The sequence below is a fragment of the Rhizoctonia solani genome, chromosome 4, assembly GCF_016906535.1.
Source record: "Rhizoctonia solani chromosome 4, complete sequence".
Classification (NCBI taxonomy): domain Eukaryota; kingdom Fungi; phylum Basidiomycota; class Agaricomycetes; order Cantharellales; family Ceratobasidiaceae; genus Rhizoctonia; species Rhizoctonia solani.
In genome coordinates, this window is record NC_057373.1 from 846,665 (window position 1) to 861,924 (window position 15,260).

A 15,260-nucleotide genomic window follows, 5' to 3' on the forward strand; every position below is an offset into this window, starting at 1 on the left:
AAAGAAAAAGAAAAAAAGCAGATAAGGACAACAGCATGTACCAAGGCAATCGCAGTCGTGAATCATGTTTATTTTTTTTTAGCCTAGCGTTTCGATTGCGGTCATGAACCGTTCGTGAGCCATGGCTTGGATGTGCTCCAAGCGGACCGATTCTTCAACCATGGTGGATTGGAGTTGAGGACGGATGTTCTGAAGGTAGGATGTTAGCGATACAAATAGGGTTGCAGAAATAAGATCGACTCACCATGCCTCTGTGTTTGAGCGCGGGTAGGAATTGCATCAAGGACGAAATCATGTTGCCCAACAAATTTGCTGGCGAATGTTCGCCTTGTCTGGGAACATCTCAGGCAAGAGGCCTAACAATTGGGGAACGGCACGGCTCAAGCGCTCTAGTTCGATGGCTTGAATCGCGTCGGGTTCTCCTATAGCCGCATCAAATAACAGCTCAGGGAGTTTGGACATGCATTCTGCATACTGGAGATAGAGCTGTCAAGACACTTTGAGTTGGTGGATGTATAGCGCATAATTGAAACACCAACCTGGCCACGGAAGGTCCAATCGTCCAAACTCTCGAATCCTTTGTCCGCGAAGAGGGAAATGAGTAAATCAAAGTCGTTTCGAATGGCAGCCTCGGGTGCGAGATCACGAAGGGCCATGTCATATGCAGGTTTGACCTGCCCGGCAGCAACGAAGAACTCGAACGCCTGGTAGGATTGATTGGTGTACTGAGAGATAATTGCCTTGAATGGGCTGTGTTATTGTTAATTCACCAGGATCCCAAAGATTCTACTGACCTTGGCCTCTTCAATCCAGTCTTGAGGTATGCAGAGTTGATTTACGAGGAACTCTTCTTTCTCTTCATCCAGCTCAGAGACATGTCGAGCCAGCAGGGCCTTGATGGCAATCAAACGACTAAATTCAAATCTTTAGCGTGGATCAGCTAATAAAAATGAATTGCTTACCCGTCCGATTCTTGTAGGTGCAGCAATACAAATATGGAATACCACCACAATCCCAAGTTTTCCAATTGAGAGGCATAATTAGATGTGATAGCATCTGCCTTGTGACTATAAGATAACTGAGGTTCTTCCTCGCCTTCTTCCTCAACGAGCGACCGATCGGACACATCTCGTTCCCGAAGGACACGCGCGAGTAGCATATAAACATGCCAAGAAATCCTATAGTCAATGGGGCTAGGTCCAAATGCGCGGGGGTAGAGAGCAACATCAAGTGGCACCGTGTCGTCCATGGCCAGTTTGATAATCTCAAACAAAGCATCTTTGGGTACACTTTCGCCAGATACAATCCACCTGAGAGCATCGGAATCGACAGACGCAGGTCGTTCAATATACCAAGGGTGAGGATGAGCGGTAGCAAGCGAAGCGCTGTTGCATGCCGTTTCATAGCTCTCCAGAGAGTCGACAATCGGAGAGTTGAAGGATCCACCAAACCACAGGTGCAATCCATACGCACGCTTCCAGTCCAAGCTTTCGGCAACCACAATGTCGCTGGACTTTTCGGCAGGGTCGCGGCTCTTGGAACCCTCCACACTGCCCACAATTCCAGCGAGCAGTGCATAAATCTTTCGAACCCAGACGTCAATGTGAGCATCGATTTTTTGTTCCTTCCATTTAGCCAACTGGGATTCAATATCGTTTCGGAACTCGGCGTCTCCACCGATCTGAGATATCAGCGTTGCGAGATGCATTTCGTTCGCTTCCATCGTAGCGTCAGTTGCTCTAGCTATTTGGTTTCCCGTCAGCATGAGGAATGCGCGGTTAGCAGCGGATGTCCCGCTCAATTCGCGCAAGTCGAACTCAACACTGGGAGCCACCGTTGTCTGAAGCCATTTCTCCAAGGCATGGCGGCGACGCATGGAGGTAATTTGCTCTCGAATATTAGAAGCGACGCCTTGTGAGAGACGGATGTTAATTTCGTCAAAGAGTGCAGCTCCAAGGCGCCAAACGCTGGACTCATGCGAGCGATCATCCGGGCCGAAGAGGTCAGCCACGTGGTGGAAGCGAATATCTTCATTGGGGGTGGCGACGGGCACACCTTGATCATCTAGATCGACGTCGGAGTTCTTGATCTGGTATTCCAATAACTTGTTGGCTCGTATAACTTCTATGTCCTGCAAAGCGATGAGTTATTGATAAAAGGCGAAACACTCATACTTACGTCAGGGTTACTGAGCAGCGGAACTCTTGATAAGTTGACGATGCTGGGACTCGAAGGCAAAGAACTGAATCGAGTTTAGAGCATCTATTTTCGTATAATTGAATAAAAACTTACTCTTTAGTGGCAGTACCACAAATCTTTCCGATATGCACGAGTTCGCCGTTCGGACCCCAACTTACACGGAAAGATCGCCCGAGTGCAAGCCCCGCATCCATGTACGCGCCAGAAAAGGACTTGGTCACGGATTTTTCGTTGGGCACACGTTCGTACTTCCTTAGTGGCTGTGGCTCAGGCTTCGGCTTGGGTTTGGGCTTTGGGATAGGGGCGACCTTGTCTACAGTCTTCACGCACAGAGGGATAAAAAAACATTTATTATCACAGACACTAACACAAGAAACATTTACACCAATCTCACCTCCGGGAGAACATCACGAGCCAAGAAAGCGGAACGGCTGCGAGTCACCTCTGGGCCAGGATCGTTGTGAAACATTGAGGCTTGCATAACCTGAACTTTGCGCGGGTCGAGACCGATCGTAGCTGCAAACGGGCCATGGCGGTTCGAGTTGCGAGGTGCCTCGGGAGTAGTAGATTTGGCAACTGGAACGAGACGATGCTCGAACTCGGGCTCAGACGCAGTTTCAGACTCGGTCTCGGACCCTTCTGTCTCGTGAACCGAAGGTTCTTCCTCTTGTTCTTCGTCTTCCTCTACGGCAGGAGGTGCGCCTGCCTCGTCTTCATCTTCATCATCACTTCCAAGCCCATAGCGCGTGAAATGTGGTACTCGGAAAGTCCACACTCCACTCTCGGGTTCAAACGAAATAAACTCGGTATCCTTCATCTTACGCAACTTGCGTTCCTGTCTCTGCCACGCGGGGTCGTTCGGGTTCTTGATGGGTGCACGGGTGGCCTTGTCTCTTGGCCAGCATTTCTCCAAACTAATCTCCGAATGAACGTTGAGCCCTTCGCCGCGAGCAGCTTTTTGAGACTCGTCGGGATAAACCGTGCATGCGCCTTCTTCAAAGAGAACAGTCTTTTCGGGGATATCTGAGATGGCATATACGGTCGTAAGATCCACTGGGTCCAAAAAGGTGATTTTGCCATATCCGTGACGCCCACAGTAAAATTTGGCACAGAAACAAGTTGGTCGTGACTCATGCCCTGAAGCTCAGCAAGTGATGGGACCATCCAATAGTCGCCGTCGGTAGCGGTAGCAGCCGGGGTATCGTCTCGTACAGTTGATTCCTCTCGTACAGGTGCATTGGCAGAGTACGAATGTGAAGGACCAAGGTCGATTGATGCACGAGCAGTCACGGCTGTGCGAGAAACGGTCGAGTTAAACAAGCCATCACCAGCAACAGCACGCTGTACAAGATCAGGGTGGAATACCACTTTGCTCTTTGAAGGAGTAGACCGAGTGCCAGCAGCAGCAGCAAACAAAGATCCAGATGATGGCAGGTCAGATGCGTTGACGTCTTTATCCAAGACGAGCTTCTTAACACTCGAACGGCCTCCTAAAGATCGGTTATCGCTTAAACTAGCAGTGAGAGATGGAGATTGTCCTAGCGAGCTGGCATTAAGAGACTGCCCAAGTTTGGGGCCGACAGAGGTTGACCGAGTAAAGGGATTAACGCTAGCATCAACCGATGCGGACGGAGGGGGGTCGCAAACCCTCGAAGCTTAGTCAATTGAGGCGTGCTTGGGCGATAGAAATTCTTGCGAGGGGATACGCTAATGAGTGGTTTCTTGGCCTGGTTCTGGGAAACGGAGAACACGTGGGGGCCTGGTGGGAGGTTCGCGAACAAGGGGTTGCTGCCAAATGGATTTTGGTCGATCGACGCAGAAAGCGAAGGCTGGGAGGCGGGTTGCACGGACTGGCCAAAGATGGACGTCTGTTGAGCAGGGTTGGCGACAGGAGTGGAACCGAAGATGGACTTGTTTGCCTGGCCGAATAAACCACCAGTGGCTGGCTGCTGAGTGTTGGCTGCGTTAGTACTTCCGAACAGACCACCGCTTGTGGCAGGAGCGGCCGTAGTAGTGCCACCAAACAAACCACCAGTGGTACCAGCAGGTTTTCCAAAAAGAGAAGTAGCTGGCTGCTGTTGCTGCTGCTGGTTGTTTTGACCGAAGAGTCCGCCTCCACCACCAAACAATCCAGTTCCTGTCGTCGCCGCAGGCTGCGTCTGGGCTGGTTGACCAAACACTGCAAAGAGAAATTAACGAGAAGTATTGATAACAGAAGAACGCACGTACATCCTGTCGAAGGTTGGGCAGGTTGAGCCTGTTGTTGGTTTTGTCCAAAGCCGCCGAATAAACCACCGGTCTGTGCAGGTTGGGCAGCCGCAGTGTTCTGTGCCGGTTGTCCAAACAAGCCAGCGCCAGTGTTTTGCTGAGCTGGCTGCCCGAACAAACCTGTGGTCTGCGTCTGCGCCGCGGGTTGTCCGAACAGAGGTTTATTTGCGGTGTTGTTTGTGCCTACAAAAGTATTAGAAAAGTGACAATGTCAATAATATTTGCGAGACGCACCAAACCCGAACCCAGCGGTCGCAGGCTGTTGCTGATTCTGTTGTGGCTGACCAAAAATACTCGTAGTCTGGCCAGTCTGAGGTTGGTTATTTTGACCAAATGTGCCGAATCCTGTGGACGGCTGAGTAGTGGCTGCACCTATTCGACAGTCGCTTTAGTCAAGTTTAGGTCATTCGGTCATGAAAAGAACTAACCAAATGCTCCAGTCGTAGCAGGCTTTGCACCGAACAACCCTCCACCACCAAACGAACTAGTGGTTCCGGTATTGCTGCCAAATGCACCCGTAGTGGTGTTCGTTTGCTGGCCAAACAACCCGTTCCAGTCGTAGCAGTATTGCTGGCAGGTTGGCCAAATAGCCCAGTCGATGGCTGCTGAGCTGGTTGATTTTGTTGTTGCCCAAATAACCCAGTTCCGGTGTTTGCTGCGGGTTGTCCGAAGGCACCGGTCGTTTGCGTGTTTGTGTTCTGACCGAATAAACCTGTCGATTGCGCGGGTTGTGCTGGTTGGCCAAAGATGCCTGTTTGCTGGGGCTGGTTCTGTTGAGCAGGCTGACCGAACAGACCGGTCGAGGGGGCAGTTGTGTTGGTGGCCGACCCAAAGGCAGACGTCCCAAAACCTGTTGAAGTCGAGTTCTTACGACCTGCAGCATAATCTTGGGCTCGGAGTTCCTGTGATGTTGCGGTTAGCGCCAATCAAACACATCCGGTCTGACGCTTACTTCAAACGAAAAATTGCGATATGCGGGCATAGCAGTTATACTCTGATAATGAAGCGTCGTTGAGCTTCCTCCCACAGCCGTATCACGTTCTTGGGTGGCTTGATATGCAGGGGATGCTGTTCCTTGGCCTGCTGCATTCGTTGTTGTGGTGGCTAACCATCGCTCTCAGTCATTAGTCCACTACCCTAGTTGAGGGACACTCACCTGCTCCAAAGAGGCCTCCCGTTGCAGGTTTCGGGGCCCCAAACATCCCACCACCGGTATTAGCTAGACAATTCCCGTGAGATTAACCTTCACTACAGTACCAAAAAACTCACTGGCAGTTCCAAACGTACTTGTTGTGTTAGTAGACCCAAAGGCTCCCCCAGTATTGGACCCAAACCCAGTTGTTCCACCACCAAAAGTGCTAGTCGAGGGTTGTCCAAAGGTGCTCGTTGGTGTTTGGTTCTGAGTTCCAAATCCCCCAGTAGTGTTGGTTCCAAATGCATTCGTGGGCGTTGGATTACTAGTGCCTGTGAAGGAAAACGAAGGCGCCGTTGTCGCGGTCGTATCTTGGTCCAAAGTCAAAATATGCAATGTTTTATACTGAGAGCAGACGTACTAGTTGTTCCAAAGCCAGTAGAACCAAATGGTTTGGCTTGTCCAAAAGTGCTGGTTGTGTTGGATCCGCCTCCAAACGCGCCTAAAAACAAACATCAACACGCGCCACGCAAGAAATGAAACAATGCAGATGGGTTCAAGACTTACCGAATCCTGGTTGTTGGTTCTGCTGAGGCTGTTGGGGCTGCCCAAAAATGCTGCCCGTCTGCCCAGGCTGTTGCTGCTGCTGTTGGCCGAATCCGGCGGAACCGAACCCTATGATGTAGTTACTCGTCAGACCAAACAAAGCAAAAAAGAAAAATGTACAGAATCAACGACACTTACCTGTATTACCAAATGCACCCCCTTGCTGTGGTTGCTGTTGCGGCTGTTGCGCAGGCTGGCCAAAGAGCCCAGTTCCTTGCTGCGCCTGATTTTGTTGGTTTTGGTTGTTCTGACCCCATGACGAACCGAACATCTCGAAAGTACAATATTACTCCCAGAGTCCGTAGGGACGATGTGTCAATGTGAGGTGAGCGAAGATTATTTATGGGACGCGGCAGTGGTGGGCGGCAAGGAACAAGAACCTATCGCGTGTTACTCCTCCAACACACTTTCTTTAGGGCAGGCGCCAATTTCACATCTTGGGCTGAGTCAGACAAGACTCCGTTCCTGGGTTTCAGTACCGTACCAGACATAATCCCTTCACGTTTCAAGTATCCGTCTTGCCTGCTCTGGTAGGAGTCAAATATCAAAACTGCTTGGTCATCCAGACTCCCTCATTGGCTGGTTTGCGATACGACTCGGAACCGAATGATAATGTCACTAATCGAGTCATGAAAGCGAGACCGAGGCGCTCGAGAACATGACTCCACTCAATTCCTGTCCTTTCTGTAGCATTCCCGGACGAAAGTGCTAAAACTGGCATGTTTTCAGTGTGAGTCACGAGTAAGTTTCGCACGGTGCATCTCGCCTCCTCGCCCTGATTGGCGATGGTGCTGTCCCTAATACGGCCAGTAAGTAAACACCGGCGATATTACATATACCACTGTTCTCTTGACACGGCAGCCACCACAATCTGACGATGAAATTAATGATAACTCAAAAAGGCCCAGCTATGTTTGAGTATTTATGCGACATCTTCAAGGCAGAAACCCTTGAGCACCTCGCTGCCTCGCGAAAATAAAATGTATTTTGGGGCTTTCAGGAGACTGATTTACGACTTTTACCTGTTGTTGGGTCCTGAATGCAGGTCGTCTTCCAAGTTTGTGTTGAAATTATGGGTGTACAAACTCTATTTCACATATGACAATACAATTTACAATGTGTAAGTTTTTGGATGACATCAGCTCGATCGGAGAACCTGATTCCATAACAGACTCTGGAGATCCACCAACAATTCGGCTACATCCTGCTCGACCTTGCGGTGAGTTGTCTTGCAATCAAGTGTGCAATAATATGTTAACAATTTGAATTTTTGTTACTGTAACCCAGCGAGCTCTTGGATTCTACCAGTCGCCCCACGATAGCAGCATTCGTCGTTATATCTCCAAGCTGTCTGTGTTAGCAATTCAGGCATCTGCTACATTTGTGGTTCTTGAGCGTAGGATTTATCCACCAGGGCTAATGTCCATATTTTGACTATAAATTTAGGTTGAGCATGCTTCATCGCGCGAGTTCGTCTCGAGGTGTCGTGGCCTCTGTTCTTTCAAATGGAGGAAATCAATACCGTCTATAACTAAGAAAATGGCTCCAACGATGGATATCAAGAACGACATTATACCCTCGTCATATCATGCCCCGCCATCTAGTAAAGACGTACACATGGGAGGGGCGCGACCCACGACCAAGAAGAGCTTGGCACAGCCAAAGAAGATAGTCCCAAAGATTCTCGCGCAGACAGCCAAACCGGAAGTAATTCACAAAACCCCTGTTCCACAAGCAGTTTATGACTTGGGTGAGCGATCTTCTCAAATTATTAATATTTTTGCGCTCATCTGCGCTAGTCAACCAGGTTGGAGTTCAATGCTTTCGTCAAAGTTGCATTCTCAGCTATTCCCCGGAGGAAGACTTTCTCAACCGTCATCCAAGGCCATCAAGATCTCTCAGAGACACCTAAAGGCTCACGATTTGAACACAGAACTTGCCTCCCGTCTTCCGAAACATCCTTCGACTTGCCGCCTTTACGGGGCAACTCGATCGACGAACATTTCTATAATATAGGTGCTCATATGGCGATGCCTTGGCTAGAAATAGCTATGAATTTCACCGAGTCCAAGGAGAAAGGGCTACCTCCAAGACCGGAAAAGTTCAACATTACCCTGGGTGGACTAGATACAACGCCGATGGTTCGTTCGATCGAGTAGAGGATCTGGGTTCTGAGAGTGCTATATGCTTCGACGTTGAAACGCTGCCCGAGTATTCTCCTTTCCCCGTCATGGCCTGCGCTATTTCCGAGACTGCTCGGTACGTCTGGATATCCCCTTGGCTACTGGGATTGGACTCTTCCCCTGAACATCTGATTCCTATTGGTGATCCTTCGCTCCCTCGGGTGATTGTTGGCCATCACGTTTCCTACGACCGAGCCCGCATACTTGAGGAGTACTCTATGGAAGGGACTAAAAACCGCTTTCTAGACACCATGTCGCTCCACATAGCTTGCAAGGGTATTACTTCCGGGCAACGCCCTGCTTGGTTATTGTATCGGAAGCAAAAACGAAACCTACGAACGGCAACTTAAAGAGATTGAAGAGATACGAGCTTTACTGGCTGATATAGAGTCACAGCCCGAACTCGACCGAGAACGTCACGACAACTTGCTCGCAGTCAAGGCAGACTTGGAAGGATCGTTACCTACTTTGGTCCACACTCCCGACGAAATCACGGGCGATGACTCCGACGCCAAGCGCTGGGAGGAAGTCACCTCCGTCAACTCTCTCGCGGACCTCGCCCGCCTCTACTGCGGAATTGATCTAGACAAATCGACACGGGACGACTTTATGACATCTACCAGAGAAGGCATCGCCGCTAATATTGACAAATATCTCCAGTACTGTTGCAGCGACGTCGAAACCACCTTATCCATCTACCAAATAGTCCTCCCTGCATTTCTTCGGTCCTGCCCTAATCCCGTTTCCGCAGCTGGCATATTCACCATGGGTAGCGCATTCTTGACCGTTGACCAGGAATGGAACAACTATATTAATTCGGCCGAGCAGAAATACCACGAGCTTGAAGATGGCGTTCGAGGTACCTTACTTGCTCTCGCCAAAGATGCTTTCGCCATGTACGATTCTGACGTAGAGGGAAAGAAGCCTTGGGAGAGTGACGAATGGCTTAGCCAGCTTGATTGGACGCCCAAGAAAGTTGGAGTGTCCAGAGGGATCGAGGCCCCGGAGAGACCCCCGCCAGAAACACGGCCAAAATGGTTCGCCGATATTACGAAAGAGAAACTTGGTCCAACTGTTCAAGACCGGGTCATTCCGTTGTTGCTCAATATGAAGTGGAAGCCTGACCCATCCAGTAAAAAGAAAACAACCTACCCCCTGTTCTTTTCATCCAAGCACGGCTGGCTTGTTGGGTCAGCCAAAAAGAACCAATCAGGACTTGGGTCTACCGTCGAGGTTGACGAGAACGATGAATTAGCCCCATTTCGGGGTACGTTTCAATTCTTCTTAATTCAAGCCGATGCACCCGTACGGAAAGTTCTTTCTCGCAAAAACGGTGGGAACTGGATTGAGAAGGGCACATTGTATGCGATGACGATGACCTCACGAATATGGCCCTGCGCTTTTGTTCTGGTACCGCTCCTGATTCCGATTGGGATGCACTTAGGTCTATAGCCAACAGCGTCCTTGATGAGGGCCCCCATCTCCAAAAGATATTAAAAAGTCCCTTCCAAACACCAACTGAACTGGAAAGGGTACAAGTTGGCAAACGTCCATCCCGAAATCCGGCTGATATCGTTTACTGGCCAAAATGGTACTGGGATCTAACGGCCCCGCGAACCGATGCAGAGCGCGGTACACCCAATCTAACAGTACGATCCCAAATAGCGCCTCTTTGCTTCGCCTCCGGTGGATGGGCTATCCATTATTCCATTCAAGGACCATGGCTGGACCTATCGCGTTCCCAAGCAAGATCCAGAAAAGATTAGCACGACGTCGAAACCACTAGAATTCATAGACGAGACGGATAGCAAGCTGAAGAAGATGTGCGAGACGAACACTTCAGTTTCTTCAAGCTCCCCACAAGGATGGTGATCAAGCCAATGTCGGTTCCCCAATGGCCAAGACATTCCTCAAGTATTCACAAGACGGTACTCTATCTAGTCCAGGGGATACAGCTAAAGCAGCTCTCAACATGAATGCCCAGTGTAGCTATTGGATCAGTGCACGGGACCGCGTATTGAGACAGGTTGTGATGTGGGACCGCCAAGCTAAGATCAATATGGGGCTGCCCACACCACCTCCACCTTCACCTCCACCCGGACCCCCGATGCCGAAGCGGGCTCAGTACGCCCACGAAAGTATGGTATGATTCTCCCTCAGGTGATTACAATGGGAACTGTCACTCGCCGTGCTATCGAAAAGACGTGGTTGACTGCATCAAATGCCAAGGCAAATCGTATTGGATCCGAGCTGAAAACCCTCGTCCGTGCTCCCGAAGGCTATGCTATTGTTGGAGCTGATGTGGACTCAGAAGAACTCTGGATAGCTAGTGTTATTGGCGATGCCCAGTTTGGCATTCATGGCGCCACTGCGATCGGATGGATGACTCTTGAGGGTACCAAGGCGGCTGGAACGGACTTACACTCCAAAACTGCGAGCATACTCGGCATTTCCCGCAACCAAGCCAAGGTGTTCAATTATTCACGCATTTACGGAGCAGGAATCAACCACGCGGTACTGTTGCTTCTCCAGCATAGCGCATCAATGAAACAAGACACAGCGAAGGCTCTTGCGCAGAATTTATATGCGTCAACCAAAGGGAAGAGTACATATTCAACCTCTATGTTTGGGCGAAAGTTTTGGTACGGTGGGACAGAGAGTTATTTGTTCAACAAACTTGAGCAGATTGCGACCTCGGATAACCCTCGAACCCCCGCTCTGGGTTGCGGCGTCACATCCGCGCTTTCCAAAAAGTATCTACCCAAGAACTCGGGCGAAGACTACATGACATCACGCATAAATTGGGTCGTCCAATCCTCTGGGGTCGACTATTTGCACATGCTCATCGTAGCTATCGATTATCTCATTCAAACTTATGGAATCAAGGCACGGTACTTGATTTCTATTCATGATGAAGTACGATACCTGGCCGAGGAGGGAGACAAGTATCGACTTGCGCTTGCTCTACAGATTGCGAATCTATGGACAAGATCTATGTTCGCATACAAGCTTGGTTTCGACAACTTGCCTCAGGGCGTCGCCTTTTTCTCCGCAGTTGATGTTGACAAGTACCTTCGAAAGGAGGTGGATATGACTTGCGTCACGCCTTCCCAGCCATATCCGCTTCCACCAGGAGAATCACTGATATACATCAAATCCTGGAGAAGACTTCTGGGGGATCCTTGCACCCAGATGGCACAACATCACGCGTGGGATGCGAGCCCGAACTAAAGACCCCGCCCAAACCTTACGCTGCCCCGGACGTACTAGCTCACCGCGAGGCTTACGAAGAGTTCCTGGAGGCCCAGTCCCTTAAAGACACATACGACATAAGGACACTAGCCCAAGTAGTAAGATCGAGAGAGCGGGAAAGGGAAGCTGAGCTTGAAGCTCATGCGAACACCCGCCCAAAGTTGGCCATTCCAAAGGCTAGCGCTCGGCAAGCCCAAGAAAGCTTATTGGGTTGGATCGCTTGATTTATTTTGATTGTACAATAGCATGTCCTGTATCATTTTAACTTATCCTTTCTCGTTGTAGACTATTTGCTCCCTTGATTGAATAGCTGAAGTCTCTTATTGACACCATACATAGGAATAACCCTCTGGGGAAATTACTAATGGCTGCCCCATTTTTACATGATAGACAACGCTGAATTAGCTGACCCAGCGCCACCCAATTTTGAACGCGACGCCCGTCTCGTCATATCAAAATTAGTACACCATGATCAAGATCAATAGGACAAAACTGAAGGACTTGCAATTCGCAGGAAGGTGTGCTACTCGCGCGCTCCAAAGCACACTCCACCTCTGGCGGTAAACAGATAAACAACGGAGCAGGCCAAAATGCGGTTTACGCTCCACTTTTGGGGAAGTGATATCATGATGCGTCTACTGTATTACTAAAATAGAATGTGTAAAAACGAAATACGCTACTAATACAATGAATCTACCACAGCTGGCCATAAGGAATAAATAACAGAATCATAAGACCCGAACTGGTCATGGCCTGGTACATAGGCATAGGCACTTGGGAATTCTCATCTACGCTTTGTATCAAGCTTATCGGCCTGCATTCCCAGTACGGGGAATGTACCACGCATATCATGCATCCACCCCACCATCTCATCCAATTGTTTGTCAACCTCGGCCTGCTCGGCGAAATCTAATTCATCGATCAGGTCGTCGCGCTCTTGAAGCAGGTACTCGCATAATGCCGCGAGAGGTAGCTAAAAAACGCCAACAGAAATAGCATCAGATCTGGGTTACTCGGGAGGGGGGGGGGTGGCGTAGTGAACCACAAGAAATGCTGACTTACACCCTGCCACACTGGGATCACAACCGCGGTTACCTCGCGTAGGTTGCGCAAAATGGCCGTGGCTGTAGAGGCTCCATCCTTGCATATTGAGCGGAGATGATTGCGCTCAGAAGTGCGGCTGTCGTCATGCGCCCATTGTCGAATGTAGGGCATATGTAATGCACAAGTGGCCGCGTATACAATGACTGTGGAGAAACGGGAATGATCAGAAAGTGACACATATAAAGGCCAGAAAAAACCCGTCCTTACTGTACACAAGAGACAGCGTAGCTCCGTCTCCTACATTAGTCGTTTCCCGAATTGCCTCTATCTCATTAGCGAAACGTGCGATGGCGTTCTTTATGCTTGTATGCTTCGCTGCCCAGATCTCTGGTGGAGTGGTGTCTGAAAAATGAGTTTATTAGGTGTGATTCGGGCCTCATGGTTGTAGGGAATGACGTACGGGCACTACTAGCTTGTACTGACGCCCGGTCGAGGAGAGCCAGCGCTTTGAGGGCATACCCGTAATATGGGCTTGATATACGATCGGGCACCTCGGACCCCGACGAATAGAGTGATGGCACCGAATTAGTATGAACCTGATCAATGATATCCTACAATAACTCTTAGATTAACTTAAAATCCTTGAATAGAATATGAAGCTGATTTACATCCAGTGTCTGCGGCCAGGGGGTCTTGATATCGTCATCCGCAATGCCACAGGGAAGGCCGGTGAGGAGAGAACCCCATCGGTCAATAAAGAAAGTGAACCTATATGCGGCGATTTTAGAATCATGACCTGAAAGTATACTCTAACACTTACCACCAAGCACATACTCTATCCTTTTGGTTGTACACAGCGGCGGCATGAACGTTGTTTTGCATGTTCGAAGTGCCAATAGAAAGGGGTGCGATGGCGTGGAACCCATGATTGACCGCGAACCGAACTGCACTAATAGCCCGGTGATATCCCTCTAGTAGCCGTCCCTTGTATTAAATAGGATTAGGCTCTTTTCCCATACGGAAGTGTACGCTCCGAAAGCTTACCTTGAAGTAGTAGTACAACGCGAGCATGACGCTCGCTAAGAGGTAATCAATAGAGTACGAAAAATCTTGTGTAAGATCAATTGCATCTTCAAGGGCCCGACGTGTCCGTTCGATGAACAGAGGCTCTAGACCAGCGAGTGATCCGTCTAAGGAAAAAAAGCAGCCCTGTGGATACACATGGTCATGACGCATACATGCGCAGATGTTTCGTAATAACTCACCAACAAGTACGCCGCTGACAGTAGTGCAGGGTGTCGCTGTGTATTTAAATTGTGCTGTTGAAGCCTGTCAATGTGTTCAAGGCCGCATCGAAATCGGTGGGCCAGGAAGTTCCACATGCTGATTCAGAAATACTGATCAATGACAAAGCACAATCAGCCGCAGCTCAGAAGTATCGCTCACATTTGTTCCGCCAATTGTGGAGAAATGCTTCCATCGCTCCCAAGGATGTGATTGGCTTGTGGCTCTACCAACTGGGGCGATCCTGACTCAAACGCGGGAGTATCCCAAGCAGTTGATGGACTACCAGACAATGAGGTGGAGCCAGCCATAGCATTAGGAAGATAATTCCCATCAACCCCAAACGCAGCGCCGTAAGACGAGGAACAAGAGGATGAGCAATCCGAGGTAACATAGTCAGCCACATATGGCGCATTTGATGGGCTAACGAAAAGGGAGCGGGATGGTCCGGGTGTAGAGTACTCGCTAGAAGAGAACACGTACTCCCCCTCACTATAACTGTTGGTAATGGGGAACCTGCTCTGAGAGGGAACACTCTGTTGCCTTCTGGTCGGTGGACTTCTAGGAGAGTTTCTGCGACTGGACTCGATAGTATTTATTTTATTCTGTAGTTCGTCTATGCGATCCTACGAGAATTTAGTAAGGACAAGTTTGTACCTCGGGCTATTGGCTTACCTGTAGGAGCTGAGTCGGTGTCCTGTGAGCACTATTGTCGTAGTTACACGTCTGCTTGCTTTTGATACAAGACTTGCACGGCGTTCGTCCGTCGCATTTCTAGACACATAGAGTATTCAGTGAGAAAGCTCGCACGGAAATAATACAGGCTCAAAGCGACCCACAAACTTGCGACGTCGGCAGAATGTGCATGCATATCCGCGTCTGCCTTGGACAGCTACCTTGCGAGCTTCCGGTGTCGAGCATTCCATTGCTAGGTGGTGCCTGAAGATATTAGGACTCGCTGACTGTCCAAGACGAGACTTTATGGAGTGAGACTCGGCATCTTTGGGCGCGTAATGATCCAAACGGCAGGCCTAGCTTTTTTTGATTGGGCAAGGTTCTCAATGCTTACGCATGAAAGAAATAAGCGCTCTGTAATCAGGCGTACAGCCATGAGAAGCGGATGGAGACCATGTGAGATTTGCGCGCGATCATAGAAGCACCGATACCTTAATATGGTACACTAGGGTGACCCTGGTATGGCTCCCATGGAGGATACTTGCCCGTACAGCCAACTACGAATGTTGACAATTTCACCAAGCTTATTTGGGTAGTGCCACAAGGCCCCATATCGT

The 15,260-nt window shown here is 49.6% G+C and overlaps 4 protein-coding genes across 4 annotated transcripts; 2 read left to right on the top strand and 2 right to left on the bottom strand.

Moving 5' to 3' along the window:
* Positions 1-78: 78 nt before the first annotated feature.
* On the bottom strand, positions 79-6,476 carry RhiXN_00239 (nucleoporin; the record flags this gene model as incomplete). Its single annotated transcript, XM_043320058.1, has 21 exons — positions 79-189; positions 245-327; positions 378-486; positions 540-740; positions 795-912; positions 963-2,131; positions 2,179-2,242; positions 2,293-2,519; positions 2,594-3,252; positions 3,330-3,737; positions 3,791-4,378; positions 4,429-4,650; positions 4,702-4,839; positions 4,896-5,072; positions 5,171-5,369; positions 5,420-5,571; positions 5,624-5,686; positions 5,737-5,970; positions 6,021-6,101; positions 6,167-6,274; positions 6,344-6,476. The coding sequence occupies 21 exons, from the start codon at positions 6,474-6,476 to the stop codon at positions 79-81; spliced, it is 5,244 nt and encodes a 1,747-aa protein (XP_043179070.1).
* Positions 6,477-7,756: 1,280 nt separating this feature from the next.
* Positions 7,757-10,537, top strand: RhiXN_00240 (DNA polymerase gamma 1; the record flags this gene model as incomplete). Its single annotated transcript, XM_043320059.1, has 6 exons — positions 7,757-7,942; positions 8,005-8,346; positions 8,418-8,555; positions 8,656-9,655; positions 9,742-10,037; positions 10,232-10,537. The coding sequence occupies 6 exons, from the start codon at positions 7,757-7,759 to the stop codon at positions 10,535-10,537; spliced, it is 2,268 nt and encodes a 755-aa protein (XP_043179071.1).
* Positions 10,538-10,557: 20 nt separating this feature from the next.
* RhiXN_00241 (DNA polymerase gamma 1) lies at positions 10,558-11,864 on the top strand (the record flags this gene model as incomplete). Its single annotated transcript, XM_043320060.1, has 2 exons — positions 10,558-11,401; positions 11,470-11,864. 2 exons carry the CDS (start codon positions 10,558-10,560, stop codon positions 11,862-11,864), a joined length of 1,239 nt encoding a protein of 412 aa, XP_043179072.1.
* A 560-nt stretch (positions 11,865-12,424) lies between these two features.
* On the bottom strand, positions 12,425-14,894 carry RhiXN_00242 (Fungal Zn(2)-Cys(6) binuclear cluster domain; the record flags this gene model as incomplete). The annotated part of the gene is made up of 11 exons (XM_043320061.1): positions 12,425-12,613; positions 12,703-12,887; positions 12,952-13,086; positions 13,145-13,295; positions 13,353-13,452; positions 13,505-13,668; positions 13,729-13,893; positions 13,950-14,067; positions 14,131-14,594; positions 14,644-14,742; positions 14,808-14,894. The coding sequence occupies 11 exons, from the start codon at positions 14,892-14,894 to the stop codon at positions 12,425-12,427; spliced, it is 1,857 nt and encodes a 618-aa protein (XP_043179073.1).
* Positions 14,895-15,260: the final 366 nt, after the last annotated feature.